This window comes from Buteo buteo, chromosome 10, assembly GCF_964188355.1.
Source record: "Buteo buteo chromosome 10, bButBut1.hap1.1, whole genome shotgun sequence".
Taxonomy (NCBI): domain Eukaryota; kingdom Metazoa; phylum Chordata; class Aves; order Accipitriformes; family Accipitridae; genus Buteo; species Buteo buteo.
The window spans coordinates 7,287,097-7,306,474 of NC_134180.1; the positions used below are offsets into that span (position 1 = coordinate 7,287,097).

At 44.8% G+C, this 19,378-nt stretch overlaps 1 protein-coding gene across 8 annotated transcripts in view; it reads left to right on the forward strand.

Annotated features, from left to right (window-relative positions):
• The first annotated feature begins 1,233 nt into the window (after window positions 1–1,233).
• The window catches only part of NOTCH2 (notch receptor 2), an 88,566-nt gene continuing 70,421 nt past the window's right edge, over window positions 1,234–19,378 (forward strand). For all 8 annotated transcript variants that reach the window (XR_012651968.1, XR_012651969.1, XR_012651970.1 and 5 more), the window contains exons 1-2: window positions 1,234–1,413; window positions 11,441–11,522. Coding sequence is in view for 5 of the 8 variants with exons in the window: in XM_075038402.1 (XP_074894503.1) it covers window positions 1,332–1,413; window positions 11,441–11,522 (164 nt within the window). In the remaining 3 variants the exon portion in view is untranslated. The remainder of the gene's footprint in view (window positions 1,414–11,440; window positions 11,523–19,378) is intronic.

Consider the following 19,378-nt stretch of genomic DNA (forward strand, 5'->3'; position numbering starts at 1 on the left):
TTGGGAGAGCATCCCCAAGCCCTCCTTGTTCCAGTCACATTCCTGCCTGTCCCTCCTCAACTCCCAGCTTGGCTTTGTGATGGTTTTAACTTCTGTGTGGGTCACCGCCACCCATAATTTTATATGTGGAAAGTCTGGGGCATGCTGAGGGGTCTGGCCTCCACCTCCGCAGGCGAGGAGCCGCGGGGAGGGAGGTGTGCCCGGAGCAGCCCCACGGGACGGCCATCGTGGCTGCGAGGCACCATCGTCTGCCCACGAGCGGCCGTCGGAGCGGCAATGGGAAGCTCCGGCAGCTCTGCGGGACGGTGGGGGATTCATCGCCCAGGTTGCATCGGCACACCTGGAAAAATCACCGTGGCGGTAGGGCACTGACCATCCAGCTCCACGCTTGGGGAGGAGCTCCTGGATCTGGGGAAAACAGTGAGGTTTATTCATCGCCCCCTCTCTCCCCCGAACGCGGCACAATCCTGCCTTCACGGGCCAGTCTGCCGTGTCAGCACCGCACACAAAGGGCTCTCAGTCCGCGGGGAGCAGGAGCCGGGGCAGAAGGATTTTTAACGCTTTAGATGATGGCCGAGGACTGGGAGGGATCTGGAGGTTGAATTCAGCCGCTGTCCTCCCAAGACCTCTTTCCGTGGGAACCCCGGGCCTCCTCCCGGGCTTTTCCAGCACGAGCAGCCGCGGGGCTGAGCCGTGGGGTGGGCCCCCCCCGCCGGCTCGAGACCCCCCTTCCCACCGGGGTGAACCTCCGGCGGCCCACGCCGTTTTCGGGTTTCCCTTCCCACCGGCGCTTGCTCTCGGGCGACGCTCCGTCCCCCCTGCCCGGCGGCTGCCTGCACCCCACGTCCGGGCAAAGGGCAAGGGCAGCACCTCAAACGGAGGGGACCCCGTCGTCCTCCCCCGTGGGCACCCACCCGCCACCGCGGCCACCCCCCCACGGAGGCACGACCACTGCGTCCTGCTGCCCTTGCCCTCCACCGCCATCCGCCCCCCCAGCCCCACGGCCCGGGTCCCCGGCCCACGCAGCCCCCCCTTGCCCCTCGGCCCGTCGCACCCACAGCCCGGCCCCACGCACCCACGCCCCGCCCACCCCCGCCCCTCCCGGCCCGGCCCCGCCCCGCCCCTCCGGTCCGCGGTCGGGCGCCCCCTGGCGGCGGTCGGGCGGGGCAAGGCGGGGCGTGGCGGGCGGCGCGGCGGAGGAAGCGGGGGCGGAGCGTCTGTGGCCCGTGTCCCTCCGCGCGGGGCGGCCGCAGGCGCCATCGGCGGCGGGGATAGATCCCTCCGCTTCGCTTCGCGCCGTGCCGGTGGCGGCGGCGGGAGCGGCCGTGGCCATGGCCCGCGGAGCGGGGCCAGCGCTCGCCGCCCTCCTCGGCCTGGTGCTGGCCGTGCTCAGCCGCGCCGAGCCCGCGGCCGGTGAGTGACGGGGCGGCGGCGGCGAGGGGCTGTGGGGGGGCCTGTGGGGCTGAGGCGGCGCGCGGGCGGCTGCTGGCCGGGAGGCTGAGGGGGTGCCCGGAGCCGCCCCTTGCCCGGCCGGGCGTCGCGGCGGGAGGACCGGCTCCTCACTCGGCGCCGCTTCAAACGCGGCCGGGCCGGCGTCGGTGTCCCCTTCCTCCGTCGGGCCGGCCGGGGAAGGGGACGTGGGGCGGGGAGAGGCGGGGGGGGGCGAGCCGCAACGGCCGCGCGTGGGGTGTCACCGCGTGGGGGGTGGCCCCGCGGGGGCCGCCGCCTCCTTCCCTGTGTGGAGCGGCCCCCCCCCCACCCCCCTCAAGGCGGGCTCCCCGGGGTCGAGCCGCCCCGCCGGGCGGTGGTGAGGGTCCTGCCCGTGAAGCAGGGCTCTCCCGTGGGGGCGCAGGGCTCTCCCGTGGGGGCTTACACGTAACGGAAAAGTGAAATGGAAGCCGTCCTTTACTGGCAGTGCACGGCAGTGATATATGTGCTATTGCAAAAATGGCTCGAGTGCTTGAGGTTTTTTTGATTTCAAAACACGGGAGAAAATGGTTTACTGCTTTCCATTGCTTGAAATACCTATGCGTCGTGTTTGTCCTGGCCTCTTTGTCGAGGACATATCTACACACACAGAAAGAATTTCTATGTATCCTCCTCCTTTCATTGTTAATCAGTCCAGGCGTGATGAAGCCATGTGTGTGCATCTGAAGAAACTCCTGCTTTTCATCGCTGTTCCCCATTGCATGTTGGCATTTGCAGTATGTTTTACAGCCGGGCTGGAGAACGTGTTCCATAGCCTTAACTGTTGAGTTCTGATGGATTTCATGCCTCTCCCAGCAGCAGTCCTGCTTGTAGAGTAAAAGCATGTGCAGCTTTACAGCACGTTAAAGCTGTCGAGGACCAGCAGTCATTGATTACTTACATGACTTCTCATTCTTTCTTCCTTTTTGCTCCTGAGAGGCCGTATCGCTCTTCGGATGACTTGTGAAGAGTGCAGCGATGGGAGAAAGTGGTAGTGGAAGCTGTTTTAGTGCATGACTGAGTGAGACACCGATAATTTCAGCAGTTTTATTCTTTAGTATGGTTAGGAGTGGAAGCTGTTGTCTGCAGAGTTTTGACCACTACTGCTGTCTTGGATACAGAGTAGTTGGGTTAATCAATCTGTCTTGACTTTGAAATGGTGATTATTTGTCTCCCGGGAGAAATGTTTTGTTGTTTATTTTTTTTCTTCCAGTAACCCCCTCTGAAATCTGACTTACTTAGTTTTACTAATACCTTGCAAGAAGATAGTTGGAGTCAAAAAAAGCTATTTTCTGAATGCGTTTTGGCCAGGTTTGCTCAAAAAGGACTGGAGAAGTAAAGGGTCTTTCAAGAGTAGGTGTCTTATAAATTCAGAAATATGTTTTCTTGGTAGGGTAGAGGTGTGGTGCATAGCAGGACTGTTATTTCTGGAAATGGCTTACGCAGTCCAGTAAGATGGCAGAATACTATTTTGCAAAGACTAAATGTCATGTCTACTTCGTTAAACTGTACCTGCATACCAGCAGCTCATCAGCTTATTGCTAGCCCTGCTGGTTCCTTCTCTGACAGGGGCTGAGAGGAGAAGTAGCAGTGGTATCGCTTGTTGTCACTTGACTGGGTATGGATACCTACCGGACCGGTCGAGGTCCTCCCATGCTGCAGAAGTTTTTGGCTTTGTGGCTGAAATCTCTTCCCAGTGCAAAACAAAGGCTGGTTGTCAGAGATGACAAATCTAGACTGAAAATTACTCTTGTTGTTCATGAGATATTGACCTGCATCTGGTTCTTGGGAGTGGGAGCTGTGGCTTGAATTAATGGGAAAGGGAAAGATGAAGTCACCGAAAGGGTATTTTCAGGTGCATGTTCAACTGTCTTGATGCTCTTGTGCAAGAGAGGGCAGGTATCTGATGTCAGCCCTCTTGGTCAATAAATAGGAGGCTCCTGGATGCACTAAGCGCTACGGTTTGGACTACTCAACTCTGCCTCATCATGCAAGCCCAATGGTGTAGCAACTTGCTTTTCCAGTTGAGCGTTGTTTAGTTTTGCAAAAGGCTGCAGTTGAAGTTGCAGTAAGCTGGGGTGGGGCAGCAACACCTGCGTGTTTGGTGAGGATACTTTCCTGATAATTGCTGTGAACGATTTGCTCCTCTTCTGATCAGACAGCAATGGGTGAAACAGGAATCCTCACTAGCAAAGCCCACCCTAATTACCCACTGTCATTATTAACACTTGGGTTTTGCTAAGCCCAGTTTCACCAAGTTGCTGTTGACTATCAGCCCATTTTTCTAACAGGTTGCAAAACATTTTTAATCTAGAGCAGCACAAAAGTAGTGCGTTGATGTGGATGGCAGTTTGAGATCTTTAGTATTCAAACAGTGAAACTTTTGAGGACTTCAGATAATGCTGACAATGCCGGTCTGCTTGATGTGAATTTGCTTATGGAAGAGCAAGTTTTACTTGATCTTTTGAAGGTGTTACTGTCTATCAAATTTGTTCTTATCAAAGATGCTGATTTAGACTTTCAAAAGGGAGCATGATGAGAATCTGGCTAAAGCACATCACTTCCTGCAGGGCATTGCTCAGATTAGAAATACGTGAAGATCCTCTTGCTGATGTTCTCAGGATTTGAATCCTTGGGAAAAGAGGACTCATGCCTCTGGTGGCATTTGGCATTCGAGTCTCCTACAGTGGGTGGATTGGGTCTTTGTCAGCTTCCACAGCTATTTCCCTCCCTCCCTTTTTTTGGGTGTCTTGCTGCTGTTGCAGTAAGTGGGTAATTCTCTTCGATATGCTCTGGTCCTGTTCAGCTTCTCCCATTTTCAAAAATGGTATCTGTGCTGTGAAAGGGGGACCCGTGGCTGGGGTTTGAACCCAGGACAAGGAGTAGGTAAAAAAGCAGCAGCAGGGCTTTCACAGCCTGCTTCTTCTGGACTTGGGAATCTTACTGAACAGCAAACTCAAACAGTTGCAATTTCTAACTCCAGATGTAATGTTTCCTTTAAGTTTGTACTCTTGGCTAATGACTGTTAAGTGGAGGAGTGATACAGTGTTTATTAGGTCTCACCCCTCCTTTGGGACGTGTTAGGGAAATGTCATCCATGTTGGGGGAAAAAAAGAGCTTCCCTAAGCATCTGCGTTAAAAAGTCCTTTTGTAGTTATATTCTTAGTTTCTATGAATTCACTCTGAAATCATCTTGCCAACAGAAGTCAAGGGCTGTTAGTGCCCATCTAGAAGAAACAGTGCTTATATCGTTCTAAACATGGTCATCTGAGAGCCGCAGAAATAATCGTTCGTTCTGTTTAGAAAATAGTCTGTTCCTAGGGCATATGTCCTTTTTTTAGACTGCTACAAGGATGAAAAAAGAGCTTTGTATCTCAAAATGGCACGGGCGTCTGCTGTTTGTTCCATGCAGCAAGTCTTCATCTCGTTTCTCTGACATCACCCTGGATGGCTGTGGAAGTGCTGCTCAGCACAAGCAGCAGGCTAGCATTTCTACACAGGCAAGCATGCTTAACGTTCAAATTAATAAAGATTTAGTGCTGGAGAATGACGGAGACTTTGGAGAAGACGCAAGCATGGCTCCAGTCTGCCAGATTGCCATGGAAACACCAATACCTCTTCAGCTCTTTAATTGCCTTCCTTACATTTTTTTGTTGAAAACTTTTTTTTTTCTTAACTAAATGCTCTATGTTGTCGTTCTGGATTTTAGGTGTTTTGGCTTTGTTTGGAAAACCGAAAATAGGGGAAGGCAGGGAACAGTAGCTGTGTAAGGAAATGGAGAATACGGTCACTGACAGACTTTCGAACTCTATTACAAGTTCATCCTGAATTCAGTATGTATTATAACTTGAGCTTTTATCAGTAGTTTTTCAACAGGAACAGTGTCACATGAACTGTAGCTGCATCTGATAGAAGTAACAGTCCTTCTGCAGCTTCCTGGGCCTAAGACCCCAACAACAGAAAGACTTCAACTCTACTGTGAATTTGCACAACAGTTCCCAGCTTTGCTTTTAGGAGGGCCAAATAGTAGTTCTTGCCAGTTCCTAGATGTTCGGAGGAGAGATTTGAAACAGATGATGGCAGGACACAAGTTTTGTGTGTCTGAGAGCTTAACGTAGTCAGGTTTGCTGTTAGCACTCTCAAACTCAAAATCTGATGAACTTCTAAAGCAAAATTTCTTCTTCTGACAGGCTTGTTCTTCTGAAATCCACTGAAATATTTTTTTTTGCAATTTTTTTTTTACACTTGTCTAGAGAAGTTAGTGAAGAAAACCAGCTTAGATATTGGTGTTTTCTCTCCCCAAAGGTACAGGATATTGGCGAAGTGCCTTCACGCTCCTCTGAGCTCTGCTTAGCTTCTCAGTTGATGAGTCTTGCATTATCCAGTTGATTTCAGGCTTTTGTGTGTAAAAACAGTGGGGATGTCTTAATAATCTGATTAAAGCATTTTTACTTTACAGACTATTTCCATGCCTTGTAGACAAGCTTTGTCCTTAAGTACTACTCTCTGTCTGTGAAGTGCAAACTGGTCAGCTTGTTTAAATTCCCCAAATCTTAAAAATTTTCTAAATCTGAGCTGAATATAAGGCTTTATCACTTTTTCACAGTGAGGATTTTTACTAGTTTGCTTCTTCCCTCTCCATGTGGCTGCCACGGGGCAATCTGTTCTTAAGAAAAAAAAAAACCAGAAAAAGCTATTTTCATATTTTCAGGTAGCACTTATTTACTAGTGGGTTCTTCCCTGGTGTGTAATCTCACTGGAACTGTAATCTGTTGAGGTTAGTGAATAGCATAATTAGTTATCCCTCCTTTGTGGTTTTCCTCCAAAATTTGGTTATCTTTGGGTATTCTCTCCATATGTGCAGTGCTTCTTATCACTTACCAGCTTTTTCAGCAGCTGTTTGTGTGGTGTGAGGTGCTGTTGTGGAAGGATTTTGTTCCTTTCTGAACATTGAGGACCTACTGATCTTCCTCCAGAATTACACCTCGTGTTTCAGCATTTTCTCTTAGCTTCTTTTTTCACACTCTTTTTCCTGAAGGGAATCAGAAGCTGTTTTTTGCTTCCTTGGAATTTGAGACCTCTTGATTTGTAGTGTAGCTGGTGTTTCTTGACCATGCTGATGGTTGTCCTCTTCAGCGCTGATCCACCTCTGGCAAGCAGCCTGAGCTTGCATTCCCCATGCGTCCTGTGTTGTTGCTGCTTGGGGGTTTTCAATCCTTTTTCCTCCATTCTCTTTATATATAATGGGTAACACAGTTGAAATGACAGGCTATTTCTCAAGGATGTCAATCGATACATAAAATCCACTGACTGCATAAAGGTTATTGAAACCTATTTTGTCCTTTAGTTTTCTTTCTAGTCTTTAATGTATTTTTAGCCTGACTTTTCTTCTATGTTCAAGTCAGTTGTTTTCTGCCCTCTCCCACAAGAGAGCTTTTGAACCTATGGACAAGTTTCCACCAATTATGACAGAAGTCTAGGTTCTTAAATGATATGGCATTTCTATGAATTTAATGGTAAATTTATAGACAGAAAGAGGAGAGACCCATATAGTGTCTTCCCAAGGAGAAGGCTGTACCACCAGCTCAGCTGTGGTCTCTACCAGAATATCACTCTCCCCTTACTTGCAGTAAAACCTTTGGTCGGAGCCCGCACCTTCTTAGATGCAGGATAATCAACCACAAAGCTACAGGAAACCAGCTTTATAACGTCTCTTCCTCACAGCATTAATTGTTTTGGTATTTTGCATTTTTATTTCTGCTTGACTTTTTCTGAACTTGTGGCTGAGGAGTTTATTGGCATTGCTTTCCTTTTAGTATTTACGACAAAGCCCTTTTAGATTTTTCTCTGGTTATGGCTGTTTCCCTGTAGCAGTCTTCTCTCTTAAAAGCTGAACTCTTGACACTTACAGTTTCTGATCTTAATCCTTCCCTATTTCTTTTAATTGTCTAGCCTAGAAAGAATCTGAATTTATAGTGGGCAGATGAAGTATAGAAAGCAAATCACAACTTCTAGATCATCTTGGCAGCCTGAAGAACAATGAGGCAGAAACATGGCTTTTCCTACTAGATTTGCTTTTACTGTCTCTTCTGCCAAAAAGATTAAACCTGGGTGAAACTGTACTCCAGTTAATTGTGAGTTTTGGTGGATTCAGATGTTGAGAATTGCAGCATTCCTATAGTGTTTCTGCGAGTAACGCTTTCTGCTTGTGCTCACTTTACAGCGGCAGCTACCTGTTTTTCCCTCTGGCCTTGGAAAATAGTCCTGGTAGGCTAGTTAAATGTCAGGTTAACATTTGTGTCTAAATGCACACATGTGCAAGAGTTTGTACGGACTCTGGGCTGGGTAGTATAGCTAATAACATTCATCTTGTATGCGCTTAGAGCCCTCATCTGAGAAGTCCTTCAAACTTGGCTATGATGCATGCTAGAGGTAGGGCACTTCTTTCACAAAGTGGTGGCCTGCTTACTTCATAAGAAGCCAGTCTTTCGATAATTGTGGCGTGTCTTCCCAGTGTTCCTGTAATACGCCCAAAAAGACTGATAAAAATCATGAGGCAGTTCAATACATTAAAAAGCCATGGCATTTCCCTTTGAAGACCTGCTGGCATACTGGAGCGAGCCCTCCACCACACGAGAGTGCAAGGGCTTGAAACATCACTGCTTCTGCTTGGTCTGGGCTAACCCAGCTTCTTATAGTCTCGGTGGTTTTGGCAAGCTAGAGCAAGTCCAGAAAACTAAAAAATAATTCACCATTGCTGTTTTTTTTAAACATTGAAGAGAACTGTCAAAAGCAGCCTGTTAGACTCAAAGCATTGACAGCATGCTGATGCTATCTATATGTGGCTTCTAGAAAAGTGGCTTTATCTTTTCAAGACAAGGCTGTCTTATGCTGTACACACCAAAGTATTTCCAGTTAACATAATGGATGTAGTGAAACATACTTTTTATGCTGCCTGAGGTAGAAGGTGAAGTTTCTGATACTATTAACTCTTGAGCACAACATGGTAGAGTAGCAGAAAAGTAGCTTTTGAAGTAACTCATGTTGAAATGCCTTGGTTTTGCATGCATTGTGAAATTGTTAAAGATATCATGAAATACAGGAAGACAGTGCTTTGTGCACAGAAATGCTAATTTTACTGTGAGAACTGTAGTCTTCAATTTCCCTTGTGATTTCTTTTTTAAAGAGAAGTGGTCATGTTACTTTTTAATACTAATTTTAATATAGAATATGGTTACATTTACATTGACTTCAGCTTTAGTTGCATTTCAATTATTTCTATTCAGCCTATTTTAGTCTTAAGCTGAAAAAGTACAAAAGAATCTTTGTTTTTGTTTCCTTAGCTTCTTTCACTTCTAAATTACTATATACAAAATATGTATTTAGCTGCTTGCATTGCCCTATTCACTATGTGTCTCTGTTAAAGAATTCTAAGGACTAGTAGTAGTTTAATGACCTGCTAAACAGCAGTTCAAGGCAGGAATAATTTGTCAAAAACCAGGAGAAAATTAATCATTACTTTGCTAAAGCCTCTCTCCTGTGTCTGTATTTGGCCTAGCAAGCTAAACAGGAATCACTGATTCAGATCCTTACTGTGACCCTGAAAGCAGTCACCCTCATGTTTCCCTCCGTGCAGTTGTGCTGGGAGGTGTTTTTGGCTAGTTAAGCTTTTACTATGTGGGTTACAAAATCAACTGGCTGCTCAGTTCTCACTGGGGATGTGGGTACTTGAAGAGATTACAAAATTGTGTTTGAAAGCATGGGCACAAAAGAAATAATCCTCTGAGTATTTGCTTCACTGGCTTGATTGGTGTGAAAAGAATGAAAATTCAAGGTAGTGAGATGAGAATACCAAGTCTGCTTCCCCTCCCAGTTCTTTGAAATGCGGTAAGGCTCATTTTAACCTTCTTTTATTTCGTTGGAGTAGCATAGGTGGTAAGAGAAGTCCGAATCATAACAGGTCCTTTTGCTGTTTCTCCTGAACACAGTGTAGCTGAACTATGCTAACTGGAGCTAATCTTTGCTGTGAAAACAAGCTGCTGTAGTGTTAGACAGAAGCAGATGAAGTTTGGAGTTGAAGCCTTGTGGATGTTGCTGTTAAATGGGATAAAAATTCAGACAGGTGCAAGTCACTGTAAGTGTTTTTGCCCGCTGTGGGGGGGAATGCCATGCAAAATCTGTGTTAATATTTCTGTCGCTTAGTAACCCTGACCTCAGGGGTTATCTGAGAGGGGCTCAGAGTGGAATTTTGTTCATTTCCTGAGAGCTCTGCAGAAGCAGCACCATCCCAGTGCCTCTTTTTCAGAAATCGTGTTAACAGAAATAGGCATACTCACATTGTGAGAAATATTTATAATTTTCCTGGGTAACTGAGTTTAACTCTATTCTCTATAGAGATTGCAAGTATGAAACACTCCTATAATACCTCGTACTACATGTGGCCTGTTTATGTGCTCCCTGTTTACTGAGGGTTATTGAGAAATAACACTTTAAGCCCTGGATAGCAGAAACTGGAGTCTGTTCCAAGTCGTCTAATTGTTGGACTGAATTTGGGCTGGTTGCAGGGAGAGCTTAGTGGGACTGATGCATTAACTCTTCTGTTTCTGAGCCCCATTCTTTAGTCACCAGCATATAAACTTTGGTGGTGGTTTGCACCAGTTTTCCCTGATGTCTGTTGCTGAATGTGTATTGAAAATTTAATACTTCTTGAGGAAAGGAATACCATCCTTAAAAAAAAGGCAATCTGCCTTACAGCAGCTGGTACACAAGTGGGCAGTTTGGTGGTTGGACGTTATTGATGCCTCTAGGTGCCTTCAACTAAGATTGGTTAAATGTTTTCCCAAATGCAGTAAGGTTATTGAAATAGGGTATGTAAAGGCATGGAATTGAGTGTGTTTGGAGGCCAGGAGACAGAACTGGAGGCTGGGAAGAGCTTGTGACTTCTCAGTATGTGGGTAAGTTTAGGATAGGACCCAGATCATCTGCTTCCAAGAACTTTATCCACTAGTTCAGTGCTGTTCAAATGGCAGGCTGTGGTCTAGGTGGACTGGCTTAATTTTTGTGGTTCTAGAGCGCCTTCTGCTCCTGCAGGGTTTCCATAGTTCTCACCCTTCTGGTCACTTCAGAAATAGCCACGGCATGCTGCTTCAGGTCCCTGTGAAGAGATGAGCGCTTGTCAGAGCTGGAGCTGATATGCTGCTTCCATCAGAACAGGCCTCACTAGAGCTTCTAGTAGACTTGGATAAAAATTGACCAGCCCTGAACTGTATCATACCTAATGCCTTTTTAAAAATAGTACTGAAAATGTCAAGTTTGAGCTACAGAGTATCTCCTCCTTAGAAATACCAAATTCTTTCCTGAAAGTCTTTAACATCTCTGATATTTCACTTACTCCCAAACACAATCCTGACTGAAATCAGAGTGCCACAACAGTAATGATGTCGCAGCAAATTCTGGATTGCTAGAAATGTACAGCAGGCGAGCTTATGAGGGACAGATGCCCCTATTTCAGTGCCAAGCGTTCCTAGAGATAGTAGAAAAGAAGGAAAGAATTTGAGGCAAAATATTGTGGACAAAGGCTTAGGAGTAGTTGCCTCTTGTTTCAGAGAATTTCAGTCCAGAATTTTGATCAGAAAGTAGTAATTGGTGACACTTAACCCAAAATACCCAAGTGCTAACGCAAATGTCTTTGTAGCTTGCTGAAATTACTGCATCCTTTGCTTTGAAAATCTCCCTAAAAGAAATTCTGGAAACATTTAGTTACCTGATGAACAAATCTGTATTTGATTCTTCTTTAAGTCTGGCTTCTTTGATGCTGCCAGAGATTAAATTAAACTATGTGATAGTGTCTTTGTTTTTGTTCCAGTAATATAAAATTTTCTACTATAAGATTTTCATTCCTCAAAAGATGCTAATGAAGCTTTGGCTGGACATGCATGGCTACTGATTTGACTGTCGTTTTCTTTTCTTTCAGCTTTGCAATGTATGGATGATTCCAAGCCGTGTGTTAATGAGGGAAAGTGCATTCCGTATCAAAATGGTACAGGATATTGCAAGTAAGTTGGTTTCATTTCTCATCAATTTAATTGCCAGTCTTCTTTCTTTCAGGGTCCTAGCCAGAAAGGAAATGTGAATTGTTAAGATTTTTTTATTGGGTGCATTTGGTGTAACTGTTTTAGCACAGTTGGTGTTTTTTGATAATGTGTTGGTTCTTATGTGCTAGCTTTTTGTAACATAAGAAATCTTGAATTCTTGTTCAGATTTCTGGGTTTGGATCTTGTCGGTTTGGTTTCTTTGCATCAGTGTAGGAAGCAAGGCCAAAGTGATCATAGAAGTAAACTCTGTACCTTGCTTCCAGACCCACAAGTTAAGTTGGAACTTGCTCTCCATCTTATAGCTTGCCTTACTTTATAGAGCTTCAGCCCCCATTTGAATATTTTTGAGGTTTTTCAGAACTATTCTGCACTCTGAAGTGTGCCAGTTCCCTTCCACATGCTGGAGAGTAAGTAATGTGTGGGAGTTGTAAAAACAAACTAACAAAATCCCAAACACACACCCACTTTTGTCTTTATCATGTAATTGATTTTGGTAAATGTTCACACCTGCATTCAATGATGCCTTCACTCTGCTGCATGGAAAGCTGATCAGCAGGAGCTTTGGTGGAGTAGGTAGTGTCTGGAGAATGATATCACATCTATTTAAATGCAGTTCACCTTTCAATCTGCAGTATTTAGATTTTTTTTTTTAAATGAAGTGATATTTTGCAAAAAGATTAAATCCTCCTTGTCTGGCAGGGTTAATTTACTACATCTGGAGTAAATAGATTATTTTTCTAGACCATGTTTACTTCACCAGTGCAAGTTGTGCCATTTTCTAGCATGCTAAATCTGTCTTTTCTTAATACTAACATTCTTTAAATATTATTCAGTTTTGTCTTGTTGGTTTAGCTTGGCTAACATACACAGCTCTGCTCCACCCTTTTCTACACATCCATCTTCCCTAGCCACAACCTTTAGTTCTTTCTGTTAATGTGGTACATAAAACTCAGTATACTTAAATTGCACCTGTGGCACACAAAGGGGAAATCATAATCTAATTTGAGGTTCTTCTCAGTTTCAAATCAATACCTGTTGTGCAGAAAGGGCATAGAAAGGGCATAGAAAGGCAAATATGTCATTTGTTATTCCCTGTTGTTTTCTGCACATTTTTAACTACTACTACTTCCTAGTCTTTTCCTTTCCATGGCTTTATGTTGCTGTCAACAGAAACGAGCTGCCCTTCTGAAAAGAAAGCTGGAACTTTTCCTGCTTTTTACCTGTATTTTAAGACTGAAACAAGAAATTGTGTCATGTTAGTAGGTCCTTCTGATGCATACTTAAGCATGTCAGTCTGGAGCCAAAGTATGTGGGTCATGATGAAGGTAATAAACAAGACTGGTATTGATGTTAGTGCCACTTGTACCTCCCTAAGGATGTTTTCTCCAACCTGCATGTTCCTCCTAACTATGTATTAGACTGTGGGGAAAAAAAAAAATTAGTTGGTTCATCTGATTAACATTGGTTCAGTATTTGTACTGTAGTCCAGATCTTGACACATTTCCCTTATCACAGTCGCAGCTTTGACCACACTTACATTTTTTTAGCACACAGAGTTATTTATAATTCTAATGTTGCCTTCTTCCTTTTTGTGCAAAGTCTTCTTGCAGGTCTTAAGCCAACCCCTCCTACAAGTAACAACTCAGTCCCTTTGCAGGTGCCAGAGTAATTGGAAAGGCTAATAGGGGCCTGTGTACAGAGATTAGTATGTGTTTGTTTTCTAATTCTGGCTCAAGAACTCTTTTTTTGCAGAAAGGAAGGAAAAAATAGCAAAAAAACCCCTCAATTGTGGAGACTCTACCTTTAGCAGGCTGATTCTTAGCATCCTGTTTTGGTTTTAACTTTTTTTTTTTCTTTCCTGCACTATGAGGAACTCTGAATAGGGGAACTTTTCTGTCTGGTATAGTAACCTAAATGACTTTCTGAATTTTTGATGGCTGTAAGAGTAGAAATGTTTTGTTCAGGAAACTGAACTTATTACTAAAGCAAGTGGCTTGGCTTCTAGCTCTGCAGGATCACTCACTGATTAGCTAAATCTCCACCCCTTCCACTTTTTTCAAGTTTTCTGCAGTACTTCCTCTGCTGGGCAATAAGTTATTATAATAGGCTCTCTTCCTCTTTCTGTACCTCCTCTTGGCCAAGGTGTTTGTTCTAGCCTGTGGTCAGTCCATCTAGTCAATCCTGCTCTCTAAGAAACAAGTGAACAGCTGAGGGAGAACCTGCATCAGAGTTAATCTTATGTGATGAATAAGACATGAGTAATGTAAGCACTGATAAGCAAAACATCTAGTCTCGATATTTGGCAAAGCAGTAAGTGGCAGCTGACTGCTGAAACGGTTTTCTTTGTCAGAAAATCCTGTAGCATCTACTCCATTAAAAAAGAAAGCTAGTTTTCTGCTAAGAAACCTTTGTTCTGGTGCATCTGGCTTCTGTTATGGGAACAGTGATTGTGACCCTTGCAAGGAAATCGGAGTTGGATCTTTATCAGATTGCTCTTGCGAGCGCCCTTTAAGTAGCTCTGTTCCCCTGGTGACGCTGCTGGCCTATGGCTGTCATCTTGTGGCACTGTTTGATAGAATTACTGACCTTCTTTGACCTTGATTTTATATTTAGAAAATTACACATTCCTGTGTTTGCGTCTTCCAAGGTCAGAATTTTTGTTTGAGAGACCTTTCTACACCCATTCAGTGACTAATGTCGTGAGGACGCAGACCTTATTCCAAGGAATATGGCCATATCTGCAGTAGCAGTATGAAGGGAACCTGTCATCCCAAGCTTTCTGGGTCCTGCTTTGATAAAAGGCAGTTTCAGTTTGGTGTTTGGCTGTGTTGCACTGTAGTGGGGGGTTTGTTGTTGTTGTAGGGTGTCATTCCCCCCCCCTCCTTGCCCCAAAGCATCTCCAGGCAGCCTTTTGCACACTGAGGTGTTAAGCATGAGGGAGCCTTCTTGCATGCTCTCATACCCAGCTGAGAAGCAGGATAACAGTTGCTTGTTGCTTAATGGTAACTGTGAATGTCACAGGAGAACCCTTTCTCATCTCCCTGCTGCTAGATGACTGGGAAAGTAGTAGGAAGAGTCTGAGTGATAGTACTTTTAACTTACAGTATTTCTGCAGTTGCAAGCAGACTGAGAAGGCGTGCGTACAGGGAACTGTTTCAAGGGCAAGCAGAGCAGAGATTTTTGGCAATGCTGCCTGCTGCTTTCTGAGTGCGAGAGTCTGCTCTGCTGCAGGTGGATGCAGGATTGGGCAGTCCCTCTGTGCTTGGAGTGGGGCAGGGCCCTGAAGCGGAGAGTATCTTAACTGGTTTCCCCATGTTTGGCAGCTGTGGCCTCTCCCAACTTCCCTTCCCTGTGCCCCAGTGACAGGGAGCAGAAGCAAGACTGTGCCAGGGAGAGAAGCAGAAGTGAGAAGGAAGGGAGTTGGGGTAGGGGTGCTCCAAGGTTTAGGGAAGAAACTGGGCCTTGCTACTTCTCGTGCTTTGTAGGTTTTTAAGAGTGGATTTTTTGACCTTAGGACTGTTGCACATTGTGTGCCCAGAAGGGATATCAGTACCTCTGTATGAACCAAAATACTGCTTCAATGCTAGTGTCTTTTGTTGGGTCTGGATGGTTAAAAAAAAAAAAAAAAGAAAAAGTACAATGGCAACCATGGCTTGTTTGCTGTGCTTGGTCAAAAGTGAAGACTGCTGAAGTTAGCTGATGCCAAAAGGACAGTCTCCTTCAGCACATCCTTTCATCCCCAAAGCTGTCAGGATCTGTGCAGCTTTGTGTGCTTCTGTGCCTCATCAGTGAGCAGTGTTTTTCTTACTGTGTGCAGAAGTTTGTGCACACTTTTACAGTGCATGATACAGTTTTTTCCTCTGATCTGCAAGGTTGCACCAGGAGGACCTCAAAGTGTGCTAAACTCAAAGCAGCAACAGCATGGCAGTAAGGGGCTTTTATCCCAAATCTAACCCCCAGTAACTCCAACCCCTTGCCAGGTTTTTGACCTACTTTTCTTTCCAGCCGGATCTTCATAAATGAATTTTAACTTGGATTTAAGAGGACTTCTGGGTCTTAAGGCAAGATCCTAGACTGCAGAACTGCTTCTGAGACTGCAGTAGATATCTTCTCAGGATCTATCTCGAGAGACTAATCACTCTTAGACCAGTGAATGGGGAATACCCATAGGAGACCTTGTAGCAGGATGAGGTCTGAGAGTTTTCCAGAGGAGGCTAAATGCAAAAGCTGAAAAGTTGTCCCTTTCTGAGAATGGGCTGCCCTTTCCTGTTTCCTTCTGTCTCCTTTCAAAAGTTAAAGGAGACCCTAGAGATCAGGGCAGAGGAAAAAGGGGAGAGTATGCGCACTTTTAGCTTTAGATCTGGGAACAGAGTGGTAATTTGAGTCACTCAACCAAAATTTTTTATTGTGATTTATCTGTGCAGACCGAAAGCTTTGATGGTCAGAAAATGCTGAACTAAACCTTGCCTGTTCAGGCTTCAGTTGCTGTTACTCCTTGGTATCTGTGGAGTGGCACACTGTGGAAGTGCTTGCCGTGGACTAGAAACAATAGCTGTGTACTGCTTTAAATGCACAACAGAGAGGCCATCCCATAGTTTGCATTCAAAGTATGACGCATAAATGAGAGCCTTGAGACATGGGAAGGAGCATTTGTAAAGCTAACCAGAGAATCCTGTTCTCCCTCCTGAGAGGAGGTGTAGGTGTGGGAGTCTGAACCTGGGAGCCAGAGGGAAGTCTGGCTAAAATCTGTAGCAGAATAGCTGAGACCCTTCTCACGTTAGTCATCAGACTGTATTCCCCCCCCCCCCCCCAGTTGAAGCATCTTCCAGTCAAAGGAAAGGGAATGTTGGGTTGAAGGGGGGAGAAGCAAGATGACTAGGAAATTCTTCCCTTCGTGTTTTAAATTAAAACCATCTGCTTCCTTCTGTGCATCTCCAGATGATATCACTGGGCCTGAATAGGAAACTCCCATGAAAATCAAACATCTGGAAGACTGGTTAAAACAGTCTATAAGGTGCATTTGAAGAGACTGTCCTATGAATGTGCCCAAGCAAATATAGTACGGCAGATGCGGAGTTTTTTCCAACAGGCCAGACATATTTTCCAGAAGTCTTTTGAAAGCAGGAGAGAACTAAGTATTGGGAGGTAACGTCAATGTAGTTTTGTGGCCTAAGAGCCAAAAATGCAGCTTTTGTGAGTTTTCGATTTTCACTTTGTAGAATTAGGTTGTTAGAGTGAATGCGGCTCTGTGGATTTGTGGATACTTCAAATTTGGATAAATACCTTCATCTTGTTTTTATGTCTCTTGTTTAGCTCCATGAGAGCCTGAGCTAAGGCAAACACAGGCTGGAGCTGAAAAGGAGGAGGGGAAAAAAAAAAAGGGCTGAGCTCTGACTAAAGTATTTGTGCTGGAAAGTAGCCCAGAGAGAGTAAAGGAGAAGCTTTAATTAGAAGCAGCTGCATAGCTGATGCAGCCCACAGGACATTTTCCCATTTCAAACTCCTAGCTTTCAGAAATCATGATTTGAATTAAGTTGTATGTGAAATTTGTTCTTAAAAGATTAAATTCCTGTTGAAGTAGGTTAAGAGACCTCATGTGCTTCCAGAAAGTGCCAGAACAAACTTTATCTTCCTGTTTCTGTTTCTGAGTGTTAGATGGAAAACTGAGGAGAAACAGTGGCTTTTATTTGGAAAAGATTTGGTTTCCTGTTCTGAGCATGTCATTTGGAGCTGACACAAGCTGCTACAATTTTAAGCTGCTCTGTAGACAAGTGGCTTTTTTCTTCTTTTTTCTTTTCTCTTCTAAAGAGAACTTGAAAGAGTAGGTTGGGATGAGAGCAGAGCAGGGGTGGTGGGAAGCTGGAGTTGCTGTTGAGGATAATCATATCCTTTAAAGAAGTCTGGACTTAGACCTTGCTTTTTCAGTGTTTGCCTCTATTTTTAGAGAAACAATGTGCTGCCCAACATGAATCAGGGGCAAATATTTGCAGTTTTGTCTACACCAACATTTAGAACTAAATTACTAGTATTTGTGCCTAGAAATGTTGATGACAGGAGACATGGTTGAAAATCTGGACTGTAGTTTTTTTGTTCTTTAACATTCAAAAAGGATTGCATGGAATTGCTGGAGGGGAAAATTGCATAACTGTGTGACCAAGCACTTCTCCAGGAGGAGAACAAAATGGTGGGTACAAGGGCTGTGTATACCTGACTTACCATCTTTCCACAGGCAGGCACGTTCCCTCTGGCATATTCTGTAAGGCTTTGTCTTTCCAAATATAAAGAGCTAAAGTTAAAAGAGCTTTTGCTGTTCCCTGCTGGAGTGCTCCCTCATGTTTTTCTGATTAGCCTCAGAAGATACCAGAACAAGCCTTGTCTTGGAGCATTCTTCAACTTTGCACCAGAACGTTTGTGTACAAAATTCTGGGCCATTTGTGGGTGATGGTTGTGAGTGTTGTCTTAGAGCACAGGTCTCAGCTTTCCTTTTAAATCATGACAGCAATACTTTTAGTCATTGTTAAGCTCCCTCCTCCCTGTTACCTAGGGGCAACTGTTAAATGTACCTTCCAGTATCCCTCAGTGTTTGGGGGGGGGAGTGGGAGAGAAGGTGTATTTTGGTGGTTTATTTGCTTGTGGACAAAATGTGAGATGGTCGTCTAGATTTTCTAGTTTGTTTTACAGCCTTTGAATGAAGAAGCACCTTGGGACTTATCTTTTAGGTGTGTTTTGGTTTATTTTGTATTTGGAGTGGTGGCTGGTGTTGGAGGACCTCTTGTTTGTCTGAGTTCTCTAAAGAGAACTACAAGTGCATGGTCTGCGGCTGCTGCTGTTAGTCTGAGGAGCTTGGTGTACTGCTGACACGAAGGCAGCTGAGCTGCCCAAACCCCCCATCCCTGGCGGTGGTGAAAACAGAAGAGATCCCTGTAACAAAAGCTTGTAAGTCTTCTGGGACTGAAGTTCAATTTGACTTTACACATTCATCAGCTGCATAGAGATGTCCAGAAACATGATTTAATTGTAGTTATCCAGATAGTCTCTGAGCAGAGCTAGCCAGTGCACTGTGTGCAGGCTTGAATGCCGTGGGAGTCAAGCAGTCCTCCAGCTTCTGGCACAAGCTGTCTTTGCCGGGTGCCAGATTTCTATATGGTCGAGCTCCTACGCAGCCGTGCTGTAGCCTGCTGGCGTTTGGACTGATTTCTAACCCGTATCAAGGAGGGATTTGGGATGTTAAAGGAAGCCTATAGAACTGGTTTAGGCCCAGAATACCCGGAGATTGCCTCTTGGGTGATGTGGCAGCAGCTCACGCTGACTGACAGCCTTCAGTTGTTATACCGAGGATGGCACAAGAGGCAGAGGATATTCTGCAAATGGTGTTGTCTCAGGATTTGCTTTCTGTAACTTTATTAATCCTGCCTTGCCCTGCAAAAACTCTTCTTTCATGTCTGTTCTTGGGTACAAAGTTGAAAGTATTAAGGTATGGTGAAAGGAGCCTAATTTGGGTGTGGGGAATGGTAAATTGTGATTATGCACATCTATTATATGACTTTCCTGCTTTCAGACATATGGCTAAAGCTAGTTAATAAATTTTAACATGAGAAAAAACAGTTGTGGTCATCTAGTAATGACCCCTTGCGTAACTCGGATAATAACCTCTCTGAATAGCAGTGTTTGAACTAGCGTGCATATTCTTTCTGAAACAGCCAATCCTGGTGTTCTTTTAAACAAGCATGAGTGATGGAGAAATTCCACTGCAACCTTAAATGCGTTGTTCTAGTTGTTTCTCTCCACTGTTGAGATACTGTGTATAAGTCTGTCTG